This window comes from Bacillus rossius, chromosome 1 (genome assembly GCF_032445375.1).
Source record: "Bacillus rossius redtenbacheri isolate Brsri chromosome 1, Brsri_v3, whole genome shotgun sequence".
In the NCBI taxonomy this organism is placed as follows: domain Eukaryota; kingdom Metazoa; phylum Arthropoda; class Insecta; order Phasmatodea; family Bacillidae; genus Bacillus; species Bacillus rossius.
In genome coordinates, this window is record NC_086330.1 from 156,697,106 (window position 1) to 156,711,214 (window position 14,109).

A 14,109-nucleotide genomic window follows, 5' to 3' on the forward strand; every position below is an offset into this window, starting at 1 on the left:
AAAAAAAATTTTTTTTTTAATTTTGATTTTATGAAAGTGGCTTATCTTTATGTTTTTGGGTGTGCTGAAACTGAAAATGAAATCAGTTTATCTCCATCACGAACAGTTTTTTTTTTTAAACCATATAACATAATAGCAGTTGTATAGCATGCATGCATGCATACATACATACATACATACATGAATAAATTCACTTGTGTCAGATTGTGTTTGTTTATAATTATAATTAATTTAATTGATAAATTAAATGATAAATAATGGAGTAAATAATTAAATTAATAAATATAAATAAACATAAATAAAAAATAAGATGGTGCATTTCGTTAACTTGTAACTAGTAGTGTATGTTTTTACGTAAATGCTGCTAATTAGAATGAACGAAAAAAAAATATATATATATATAAAAGCGTCAAAAAATTGTAGTTTTTATACTTGTACCTACTAGTGTTTGTTTGTCATTAAATGTTTTCTACATTGCATTACTCTTCCGCAGTAGGAAGTGCAGGCATGAAGCTCCAGGCACAACCTGTACAGACAGGAATGTACTTATCAGTCCTCATCAGTCAGTGTTGGAAGCTAAACCGGTTTAAAATTGTTATATCTGGACTTTGGAGCCCATGTGGCTGCTCATTCTCAGTCAGCCAGTCGAGTTGTGTTAGTGAAGTGAAGACACGTAGTTGCATGCAAGTGGTTACAACAGTTTGTGCGTTTCAAATTGTAATTGTCAAAGATGTCTCATCGTCGTCGTGTTACCAGTCCAGACTACTTCTGTTTTATCTGTGGTGAGTACACAATCAAGAAATACCAACGAAATATAAACGATTTCATCAAGAAGGTATATTATGCATATTTCAGGTTAAGAATAGGTGATCAAGACAAAGTATGCCATAGCTGCATAGAAAAACTTCGCTTGTGGTACAAACAAGAAGCAAAATCGTTTAGATTAGCCATCCCAATGATTTGGAGGGAGCAAAAAAACCATGGGGATGACTGTTACTTTTGTACCTGTGATGTTCAAGGTTATAATTCCAAAAACCAGAAGCTCATTAACTACCCTAATCTTGAATCTGCTAGTCGTCTGGTACCACACGGTCCAGGATTGCCAGTTTCTCAGCCTCCTGATGACTTGGACAGCCTTGATTGGGAATTAGAGGGGGAAGCTTCCAACGTCGAAAAGTATTAATCAAACCGTGATTTCGAACCAGACAGTTCAGATAACGAACCGCAACTTTTTTCAAAACAGGAGTTGAACAATTTAGTGCGAGATCTTGGCCTTTCGAAAGATGCTGCTCAGTTACTTAGCTCCTGCCTTAAAAACAAAAATTTATTACAACCAGGCACATCTTTTTCATGGTATCGACATTGCGAAACAGTTTTTGTGCCTTACTTTGCACAGGATGAGAATCTTGTGTACTGTAAAGACATTCCTGGACTGATGGGCCAATTTGGTGTACAATATGACTAAAATTGATGGCGTTTATCCATTGACTCTTCAAAAAGTCTGAAGGCAGTTTTATTACACAATGGCAATACATATGCTTCTGTTCCGGTTGGCCATTCGGTACATTTAAAAGAAACATACGAAAATTTTGCTTTACTTCTCGACAGAATTCGTTATAATGAGCATAAGTGGTTGATCTGTGGAGTCTTAATAGTCATCACCATGCTGTTAGGTCAAAAATCTGGGTACGCAAAGTTTCGTTGTTTATTGTGCTTATGGGATAGCAGTGACAGAAATTCCCACTGGAAAAAAAAGACTGGTCATAGAGAGATTCTCTGTTGCCAGGCAAAAAGAATGTCATTAGACACAGTTTGGTTCCTTCTGACAAAATCCTTCTACTTCATCTACACATAAAGCTCGGGTTGATGAAACAATTCGTTAAGTCTCTCAATCATGCAGGTGCATGTTTCAAGTACTTATGCTCCGTGTTCCCTGGTTTAAGTGACGCCAAACTGAAAGAAGGGATCTTTGTAGGTCCAGACATCAGAAAACTTTTCGCAGTTGCACAATTTGTTCTGACCATGGATGAGGAGGAGAAGGAAGCCTGGAATTGTTTCAAGGAGGTTGTAGAGAAGTTCCTTGGTAACGTGAAGGATCCAAACTACAGAAGTATTGTGGAATGCATGTTGCATGCGTTTGAACAACAATGTTGCAGGATGAGTCTAAAGGTTCACTTCTTACACTTGCATGTGAACTATTTTCCGGAAAACTTGGGGAACATCAGTGAAGAACAAGGCGAACGGTTCCACCAAGACATCAAGGAGATGGAATGTAGATATCAAGGTAGGTGGAATGTGAATATGCTAGCGGACTATTGTTGGATGCTACATCGTGAATCATCTGAAACGTCCTATACACGGAGGTGCACATGCAGAACTTTCCAAGAAAAAAGAAAACGTTTTTAGTGAAATGATTGTGTACTCTGCCACTCTGATATGTGTATGGACTTATATATTTAGTATTGTTCAACATGGGAAAACACAAAAACTGTCAGGCAATTGTGTCCATTTATCGCAGTTCCTGTCTGTGCATGTTGTGCCTGGAGCTTCATGCCTACAAGACCTACTGAGGGTGAGTGATATTATAATTTATTACTTATTGATTATTTTAGTATATTTTATATTGTATTATATGTTACGTCATTTTATGTTATTATATTTAACATCTTACCAAATGTTCAAGGGAGAACAAACACTACACTTTCCACGTCTATTATATATATATAGGTATGCTACACACCTGCTACAATGTTATATGGTTTTGAAAAAAAACTGTACGTGATGGAGATAAACGGACATCATTTTCGGTTTCAGCATACCCAAAAACATAAAGATTAGCCACTTTTATCAAATCAAAATTTTTGTTGTAGACCTGTGTGCCGGAAATTAGGCATTTCGTCACCTTTTTTTAATTTTTCTATAATTTTAAATTTTTTTGGGAATTCTTATTTTTTAATTTATCTGGTTGTTAAGGGGGTGATTTACTTTTTGTTAGGCCGGTGTACGCCACGTATTTAAACTTTGTGCCAGTGGACCGAAGGCCCTTCCCAGGGGGCCAATCTGATATTTTGCTGTCTAATGTGGACGTGGGCAGCCCGGTTGATTTTCTCTCGCCTGCAGTCACGTCCCGAGTTTGTAATTTTATTTCTCTTCATGACCAAAATTGCATAGAGCAGCTTCTGGGCTGCAAGCTGCTACTTCTTACAGGCTTGCTGAGAATAGCAAGTCTCGTCACAAATGGGGCTCCAGTGGAGCTGTGTTCCCAGCGGAGTGGCGTTTTCTGACCCCCCTTCCTCTCTCCCCCCCCCCCCCCTTTAGTTCTGAGAAATCAAGCTAGGAGCAGTGACCTGACGGGAACTTAGCCAAGACGATGGCCTAATTCAAGGGCATTCTCCCTGGTCTTACAGAGACGTCCACGACATCTAGCGGCGAAAAAAGTAACCGCGGGCCTGGTCGCCAGCGGGCAGAGCTCACCCTCGTGACACCTGGTGGCAAGTCAGCTCACCGCCTCAGTTAGTTCCCACTTACGCCGCTAGAAATCAGCGCCACGGTGCCATAAGGCATTATGCTTTCTTCTCGCGACCTGTAGAAGTCGATTGTTTGTTGCCTTCTGTTCTGGCCGGTAGAGAGAGCGCAATGTCCTGTTCTTGTCACACCCGCCTCGGACTCCTTCGGAAATTTTTGGCCCTGAGCCGAACCTTCCCCCCCATTTTTTCTTAGGGCTGAGCGCCTGATTTAATTAGAATCTTTGACCGCCATCGCCGGCACTTAGTTCTCCGACCTCGGCTACTTACCACGTCTTCTCGGCGTCCTCTGTGCTAAGAGGCTTTTCGCGGCAACTGCGAATTCGTGTGCACAAGAATGTAGTCAGCTTGCTTTGGGATGTGATCCCAGTGGTACAGTAGTCAGGCAGATGTAGTAGTTAGAAAAAGTCATTTGTAGTTAAATTTTATTATTTTTTTATATTCCCAAAAATTTTAGTTTCTTCCGTGCATTCGCGAATTCTCTGTACGCGCCATCCTGATGTCGGCGCGAGACACCTCGCGAGCCCTGATTTCACACCCTGTTTGACAGGGTCAAAGTGTCCGGGGAGAGAAATTTCTCCCCGCATGATCTTCGGGACCTGCAGCTGATTTCCCCCTTTAGAAGAGTTTTCCTCTCGGTCCGACGTCATTCTGGGAAGACCCGGGTGATATGAGCTCTATATATATTCCACTTGCAGAGAAGGAACTAAATTAATTAAAAAGATACCAGCGAGCAGTGCTTTAAGAACGTAATCTTCAGGAACATGTAAAATCAAGGAAACTCATATATATGTAATCGTTGGGAGAATCAAATTTTGGTGCTATACTTGAAATTTTGTTAATGTAATCATTTGTTTGTTAAGGTGTAATATGTATTGTTTTAAATAATGTAGGGGAGCCCCCCTTAACTTTGTTAATTACTAAGATTTTTATTATTTCGAAATAATCCTAAAACAAAACCTCTTAAAAATAAACCAGAAAAACCTATAGACAAAGCTATTTATATAGCGTATTTATTTACCATATACCTTCTTCTACATAACGATCCACGAACTCCCAAGTTAGGAGTGTGCAGGGAGTGTAAATTTTGTCTTGTTCACCGCCTCGTGTCCCCTCTGGTAATTAATTTTAATTTTCTTAATATTTTGCCCAGCTGTTTCCAAGGTGTTTTTTAATTAATTTAAAATAATCTAATTTTTGGGCACGAGGAGCGTTACACCTGTGTAATCAATCTTAAAAACAATATGGTTGAAATTCCCAGCAACGAAAGACCACAAAAAATAAGGTTGTCAACATTTACTTCCGAAAAGTTACGACTTTTAGATTATTACTTTGACTCTAAATACCGCACAGTTTTTGAATTTCTAAATAAAATAACAGTCATAGAATTTATTTTCAACTATCTTCCTTGCTTTGTGGCTACAACCCCTAAGAATCTAAAACCTGCAATCCCACCACCACAAACAGCACAAGTCACATATGTCACTAACCGGGTTATAGTAGGTGATGCCAAGACTCTTCAACATGGGGATGGCAATATCTTGCCTCCATGTTGTAGGGTTACACGATCCACCCAGGAACACTTCGTATTTGGGGATGCCTTCTGGAAAGTAACAATAACACTGTCAAAGATAATGTTCGTTCCTGAACAACATGAGTGACATGTCTATAGGCAATAAAACTTTTATTAAATCATCTAAATGCAACAGATAAAACACAATATTTTCAATTATCTATGCTGAGTACAGACCTATTAGATCATGTGTTATTCAGAGCCCAAAGATCACATTTAATGTTCCAAAATGATTAGCAAACCACAAACTTTATATACTGTTGTACAAAACAGGGGGCTGTCATTAGCTCAGAACTACTATGCACTTAATTTACACTACGATTCGTCAGTACCAACATCAGAATGTCATTCACATTCAGAGCTAAATTATACGTAATTTTTAATAATGTGATTTGTGAACAAACTTTAATTTTATTTTCTTAATATAATTATTTTGACTCAACATTTTATTTTGACGAAGCCTTTACTTTTATTTTTAATAAAGTTGTGAATCAACAAATGTGACGTCAGGTTGACGTCCTTAAATTTTTAAATCACACATGCAAAAAAAAATAATTTTGCATATGCCTATCATGTATTTAAAATAATAATAGGATGTATAACTATTATATTAATAATGTGTAGCGCTAAATGTAAAGAAACTGGGAGACCTCAGTAACCGTGTCTGTTTAAATACCAGCATTTATGTTAATTTTTGTGTGCCCATGCATCTTTGAATGTATCAGTTCTTTCTCGAAGACACTAGTTAATAGTACATAATTTTTTGCGTGTTTGCAATATATAATGCGCCACATTCAATAAAGCCAGTTTGTTTGTATTGATGGGCATTTATGTAAATTAATATCACAATTTTACGAGCCAATGATGGTTAAGTATTGTGAAAAACTAGGTTAACCTAACTTTCTTTTAGGTCTTCAACGAACACCACCTTCCATTTCTAATATATTCTTATTAAAATCCTTAATTTTAATGTCATAAATATCAAGAGACAAAAATAAATTTGACAATATTTTATTTAAATGTATTAAAGAGCCCTAGATCCTGAACCTAAAAATTAATTTAATACCTAGATCCTGATGTAGTCAGGACAAATATAATTTATTTGGTTTTATGGTGTGTAGTTGGTAGTCAGAATCATTAGTCACAGTTTCAGAGGAAAAAAAATCATGCTCAACCTATGAGTGAAATCTTTGTTTACTTCTACACTCCTTGGTACAAAATGTTGACTTTAGAAAACTGTACTTTAATTATCTTTATATTACTGAATAAGTACACTAGATATACATACATAACCTTAGGCAAAAAACAAATAATAAATATGAAGCACTGGCCAAAGCAGTGTTTATCTTTTCTAATTTGTACCATTAACTTGATTAGTAGTTTAAGATGTCTATAATGGCAAACAAAATTTCACGTCCAAGTACTGACTGCATTATGAAAATATTAAAATCCTACCTGTAAAAGTAAATAAATACTCACTTGACATTTTCCTACTCCTCCGTCTCTTTTCTTCCCCATCTCTATCTAGTAGTCTGGACAGCTGCACGGGACGGGGTATGCTGCAACAGTGATTCACTCGTCAAGTCAAGACTTATTACCTAAACAACCATTACTCAAGTGTACTTGTCAAACAGTCTGATCTCTCATGTCCTCCAATCAACATGGGAAGAAACAAGTCACTTGTCTTAATCTTACCTTCAGTACGCTAGTCGGTTAATGCCAGGAAGAATGTTCTGTATAATATTTGAGGGAATTTCTGTGGACTGTTTCTATCCCTGGAATTAAAATGTAGGACACAAAATACTTTGCATTGAGCAGTGGCAAACATATCTCCCAAATTTGGGGAGTACAAATATGACCGGAAGGAACACCCAGTTAAATGGGGAGTATACAATTTTTGAAAAGTCATTAAAAATAAAGTTTTATCAGATTTTTTAGAGAACTTTAGTTTTAAAAAAATTATACAGTATAGTATAACTAAAAATCTAAAATTACATCTTAAAAAAATACTTGGAAAAACTTCCAAATGGTGTAAATCTTTTCCAACCCACTAGGATTTTATATAAATTCCTTGGGGGTTGCGAGGCCAGTATTGCCCTCTTACGACGCCTGATACCTAGTTCATAATTGAAAAACAATTAATTTGCGTTAAAATATAAGCCTGTTAAAAAACATGCATAAAGATATAAGGAATGTAAGCTATTAGCAATAGTACTAGATGCTTGCTGGCAAGGGAAGTTGTGGACACGTAAAACTGTTTAGTTCTAGAAAGTGTCAGCAACATATACAGGTATTAAACACCATACTTTCTCAAATAGAGATTCTACAAGGTTAGCAATAATATTACACATTAAATCAAATTTTTCCCAAAGGTTTTTCTTTGGTTTAATTTTTATTAATATTAAAGGATTGTCACTTTTGTCAAGTATTTCTCAAGACTTTGAATAATAACATAGCAATATCTAAGAAACATTTATTAGAGCTCTGACCCAATGAAACTGACCTTTAGGAGCATAACCTGAGATAAGTTACCATTTTTTGACAAAAAATACTTTAAACAAGACTTGAAGTTACAGTAGCCTACTACAAATAAAAAATGCAATGCTGGCGTGGTCACAAAAATCTTAATAATTATTCATAACTTAACTATCAACTATAAATGCTGATAAAGAGTTCCCAAACTTACCCACGCTCATAACATCTTTTCAGCTCTGTTGCAAAGATGCAGAACTCGCCAAATGTGAGGTAAGCTGCCGAGTTACGGTTGGCACATTCTTTGGCACACTGCAGCATCTCATACACTGTAATCACGTTAACCATGTGATAAAAAGCACAGCCGGATACACTTACTTTGACAAACAAACACCACTCATTAATAAACTTTTTGCTTTTATACTAATTAATTTTGTATATACTTCCTATAGCTATTTATATTTTTCCCTCTAATTTCTATTAGGACTGCTCTAGTCCAAACAATAATTGTAGGGAAAAAAGCCAAACAATTAGTATTAAATTTTTTTACTTTGTACTAACCCTGCTATACCTATAGCTAATATAATTACAAAAAGAATACCAAATATTTATAGCTAAAAAATCTTTTTTGAATACTAAAAACAGGATTTAATATACCTTCTCAATATTTGTGCACGTGATATTTGCAATGTATTCCTGATATTCACATTACCAAAATGGTCTGTCCATACTGACAGTCAATATTTACAACGTAGAAATTTGCAATGCTGACTTTGCAACAGTATTTGTAATGCCAATATTATCGATACTGATATAAACAATATGTCTTACATTTTCTATATGGGTACATAAATATTAATCTTCAATATTGAATTGGCTCCCACATTGAAACACATTGTCGAGAGACATGACTGGCTGCCACTAGGTACCTTCAAAGTTACATTTGTATTCACAAAGTTTTCTTGGTACCATTTCAAAGATCATGTACATCAGGTATCATCGTATGACTTAACATGTTACAAGATTGTTCTACAACCAACTTAATTCACATTACAATTGACATTTTGTGCAGTTATGAAATTTTAGAGCTTTATTTTAAATCCATTAAATAAAAAAAATGTATCAAGTAGGTTTAATTATCTTTTCCAGTTATCTATATTTATACAAATAATGAACTGGGTATCTATAACCATCTGACAATTTTTTTCTTATAAAGAGCACAGTGCCAATTAGGTTAATTTCTACTGTGCACAGGTAGGTATGATTATAATAATTGAGCATAGGCATGTCAATGATTGACAATAGAATTCATCTTCAAAAACATTGCAATTAAATACTGCTCAATGTTACAAGTTTCAAAAAATACTTACTAATTACTATATAATTCATAACACTAATAGTTAAAAGGTACATATTTCCGATAAAATAACTATTAGCAACAGAATCATTTGAATAATTGGTCACCAGATACATTATAAGTAAAACTTCACACTTCAATAATCCACTTCAGTGACAAAACTAAATATTCAAAAACAATCTTTAATGATAAAACTAAGGTACACGATAACATACTAAATATCATCTTGTCTATGAAATGTTTAGCGGGATGTGGTCAGAGCCTTTGTCGCAGTGTTTCCAGCAGAGTAGTGGACTGCAGGACGAGCAAGTCGCAGTCGGCAGCGTAACGAAAACTGCAGCACTGTGAGCGAGTGAGGGGTGAGGTTCTAGACATATTGCCCCTCCTGCTAACCGCAATCGAGCGTTACACTACTGAGTCATCGCCGCGAATTGAGCTGAACTCTCAATGATCCGTCATCTGTCCGTCAACAAGCGGAGCGATTCACAATGATCCGCACGTCCGTCATAATATTTTTCTACTTGGATGCTGCCATCAACTTTTAAGGATTATATTTTCGAGGAAATTACTCTAGTAAATGTTTACCAGTTTAACGATCATGTTCGCTACAACTTATGATTAAACAAACACTATAATATTTATTGTAGCATATTTTCTGGATACCCTGCATTATTATTTTTTTTGTGTTCAGAGAATTATTGTCACAAATATAAAACTTAAAACTGTTCATAGACAAGCAGCTTAACAAATGCACAAATAAAAAAATTCAAAACAAAGATAGACTTTTAGACTTTTTTGAGGTTATAATTTCATCCGTCCGTCGAAAGTTAAAGCTTGGCAAGGTTTTGATGGACGGATGGATCTGGCTGGCTGCGTGTCCACGTGATCTACGGTGGGATCACCGAGAGTCCAGCTTTACCCTACTGGCTGTAAAGAAGAAGGTTCACTTGAAAACTCGCGACTAGGGCGCAGTGCAGTTCACGCCGTACCTTGAGACTTGGATGGAAACAGTTGCATGTCATTGAACAGCTGCTGGACCTTGTCGGATGGAATGCAGCTGGTCGTTCCGACGCGGCCATACCACACCGAGTACACTTCCCTGGAAACACACGAGGACATGCTTTTATAGTTTTAACTAGACTACAGGACCAGACATATTCCCAAGTAGGAAATAAGACGCGTGACAAAATACTCTTAAAAATCTTAAAAGCTACGTAAGGAGATGCAGTACATTGGCATTAGTACATAAACAATTGCAGGACAACGGGAAAGATTACGGTTAGTTATTTTTTTTTTATTTTTACGTCTTGTGCACCATAGGCGGCAGCTCGATGATAATGTAACTGTCAAAACTCCTTGATGACCTAAAGGTTTTTTTTATCAAAATATTTTTTTTTTTAAATCCCCTCCCGAAATAGATTTCTGTATCCACCACTGCTGACAGGTAACACTTATCGTAATCTCCAATCTCCCCTCCAATGGCTTACAAATATCGTAGAGTGACATGGAAGTAGAACACCGGCGCAAAGGAGGGAGAGACTTTTTCGTGCGAGACATCCACCGCGCCTTCACGTAACACAGCTGTTGACTAATCAGTGTAAAGGATTCGTGATGGGGGAAAAAATTGATTTTTTTTTTTTGTTTGTTACAAATTTAATAAATCTGGGAATAGGAATACCTATATTACCATAACACTAGCCACACCCATGACGTAGATACTAAATAAGTCTGGGAAATGGGGGAATGCTATAAAATGGCCTGCAACAGCTGTTCAATACGCCGCATGCGGTCTACGCAACAAAAACCCGAAAAAATACAAATATATTGCAGGAAACAGTGCCCATTACTGCTACATACGTATTATAATGGGTTTCATGATCTTAAAAATTACCATTCTCATTTTGTCGATTACAGCCAAATCATAACACTATTACCTCGTTTAGAGTAAAATTTCAAAATCCGGATTGAACCTGGAGAGGAGTGAACTCTGAGTGAATGTGTAACGAACATAGACTGACGAAATGTGTTTATGGTAAATATCACAATCCAGATTGAAATGTAAACAAGATCGAAGTTGGAGTCAACATGGACTGAAAATTTTGTGGTGCGATCATTACGTCCAACAATAACTCTACTTCCATCTCTGTCCACACATTCCTCTGCTCTTTTTTTTTGCCATTTTCACATATTATGCCTGAAATGCAACGATACCAATAACAAACAATGCAATATGACGGCGGCTTGCTCGTGCGTATTTTCTTTTCACTCCAGTCCGTGTTTAAAGTAAAATCTCAATCCGGATTCTTCAGTCCAGTCCACCTCAACAAGTGGAGTGGATTATCTCACTTCACTACAACTTCAGTCCACAACAAAGTGTTTTAAGTAAAATTTCAATCTAGATTCCTCACTCCACTCCAGGTTCAATCCGGATTGAAATTTTACCCTAAACGAGGTATATGATCGTCATATCGCGAATCTCATATTTATGTCACGCGGTCCAAAGTCATACTGTAACGGGACAGCCCTCTTATACAGCAAGTATCCATCCCAGCATTTGCTTGAGGATTTCTGTACACCATACAGAACGGACATCAGTATTAACCGGATGCGAGCCAGGGTCTTCCAAGATTCCAAGCACGCAAGTTCAGTGCAGGGGCGGCTCCAGGAAGGGGTAATCGTACCAAGAAAGGATGCATTTGTAAAATATGATAGACGGGCATTAAAATATTTACAATTTTATTGTCTCAAAAACTGAACTAAAGGGTTTCATACAAATTTTGAGAAAAATTTAAAACATGATCATTTTAGCATTCAAATAAACAAATATAATCTCAAAAATAAAATTTTACAAAATTCACCCCCTCCCCCTTTTTTTGACACACACTAGAGCCAAGACATACATAACGAAGACCCAGCATGGCACAAAAAACTTGAGGTAAATATGTATTTACTCGCGTTTATTACATTCGCCCATTAGTTATGTTAATATCCACAGTAAAGTAGGTGAAAATGATATTTGACCATTTCTTTTACAGCAACATGCAAGATCATTTCATGAAAACCTCCTTCAAACAGCCGTTGAAGGTATACATAACTCGGTAGGTAATGTAAATATTACGTAACGTACAATGTTACATATTCTTCCTGATGACATAACATTTAAGTTAATCATTTTCAAAAGATCTTGGTACATCAAAATTTGAAAAAAAAAAAAAAATATATATATATTATGACGCACTCTCAGCTCTTCTAACGTGACTTCAAACTGTAGTATTAGGAGCATAAAGAAGGATGTGTATGTTGCTGTACACATTATACGTCGTGCAATGAGTTCTCCAATCCAGTGACTTGCGCGTACAGGCAACGCATCAGAAGCGGCAGTCAGCGTACCCTTGGCGCTTCTGCACTTCTATATAGACCTCGACAACATAGCTCGACGATAACCATGAAAATCTTACGTTTTGGCTAACGAAAGGTGTTCCACAATGTACCATTCACACGATGCCAAGTCTAAAAGTAACTTACTCCGCTCAAAGTGACAAAAATTAACCAACTAATTAAAATGAATCCGTTCATGCAGAAAAAGAGAATATGAGTAAGGCATTCAAAATTCTTAAGTAGTTTTTTAACATACGATTTGTTTAGTTATCCAAACGTTACATTTTTTGAACTTCAGAAAAGACACCTATTCTACCATAAGTAAATGTTTAATAAATGTGTTTATTCGTCATTCCAGCAATGGTTCACAAACTAAGGAAAATGCGCGTGCTTTATTATTCATTTTGAAGTGGAAAGTTTAGAATCAGGCTGGTAACGTTATACCAACAACAGAACACTAAATTGAGAACTACATGAATTACGTACGTGTACTTCACCTTCACCGGCTCAGTGACATCTTCCCCAACTTCGTAACTTGGTCACGTGACTTTGAAACGGATTCAACACGAGTTAGATATGCCAAAAATAAAATTTCTTCGTTTCAACGCACAAGAGCTACTTTAAACTGGATGGCAATAAGCTCATGGTTATGAGCTATGAGCACAGTCGGTTACAAGTTGGTGCCCACTATAATCTGGAAGTCCCGTCGCCTTAGGACCGTGAGTCACACGAGTGAAACTCTTTAAAAAAAAAAATTGAAACTTTTCTGACGAACGTACGAAGAATACCAAGTAAGGATTCACTGTCAATATCAAGGAGGGTTCCAAGAACGAAGCACGGTGAAAGGCCTCCAAAGCTCTTGATCTTTCAGAAAGGTGAAGGCTGAGCTGTTTCTGTACAGAGCTCGACATGGCCAAGGTCCAGTGTCGATTAGAAAACGCTCTTGTACAATTATTTAATTATATTAAGTTAATTCGTGCTCAATTGCAATGCGTAACAACTATTACGAAAGCACTCGTTGACGGTTGCCTATCCATACTCACCATTAAATCTATAATAATAAATAAAATACAAATTATTAATAGCACGTAAAGCAGTGATACGTTTCGTTTATTTGACTCAAGAGTGAAAATATAATCTCTACAGACCCAAAAAAAAAAAAAAAAAAATTGACGTAGGTACGTAGTAAAGATGACTACTAAATCTTGAATTTCTGTAACTCAAAATTTGTTAGGAACCGTTGCGTTCTTAAAATAGACAAAATATGAGTGCCTTAAAAAATAATGGCAAACAGCCCCATTCCACGCAAGCCGACCCTGTATCAGGCGGGGAAACTTAAAAGCGGATTTTCACTACTCTAGGGTCTGCCTCAAATATAAGTACCTACAAGGACACATTTTATTTTTAATTGCCACCGATATAAATCATTTAACTACCAAACCTCTGTCATCTATTTTCAGTTCAACCATATTTAGCAAATTCTAAATTTGCTCGACAGTTCAATCAATAACCACTTTTTAATAAACTATGTATTCTCCCATTGCCAAGTCAATACATATATCTTTTCAGTTTTAGTGTTTTTAAATAAAAATCTGAATATTTTTAAGCCAAATTCAGCAATACATCCATACGAAACTAAAAAATGTGATGACTTGCATATAACTCGGGCAAGAACTACTTTACAGCAGAAAGGCATATATAATACTGCTTTGAAGTTATTTAATAATCTTCCATTAACTTTAAAACAACTATGTAAAAGTAAAAGTAAAAATTTTAAATATAAATTAAAAGAATATCTCATCTCA

The 14,109-nt window shown here is 36.3% G+C and overlaps 1 protein-coding gene across 5 annotated transcripts in view; it reads right to left on the reverse strand.

Annotated features, from left to right (window-relative positions):
- Positions 1 to 14,109, reverse strand: part of LOC134546333 (uncharacterized) — a 127,653-nt gene that overhangs the window by 46,688 nt on the left and 66,856 nt on the right. For 3 of the 5 annotated variants that reach the window (XM_063389101.1, XM_063389099.1, XM_063389103.1), the window contains exons 2-5: positions 9,916 to 10,025; positions 7,784 to 7,898; positions 6,577 to 6,656; positions 5,015 to 5,127 (exon numbers count right to left, since the gene is read on the reverse strand). In XM_063389101.1, coding sequence (XP_063245171.1) covers positions 5,015 to 5,127; positions 6,577 to 6,656; positions 7,784 to 7,898; positions 9,916 to 10,025 — 418 coding nt within the window. The remainder of the gene's footprint in view (positions 1 to 5,014; positions 5,128 to 6,576; positions 6,657 to 7,783; positions 7,899 to 9,915; positions 10,026 to 14,109) is intronic. The other 2 variants (XM_063389102.1, XM_063389100.1) reach the window with 1 other exon arrangement.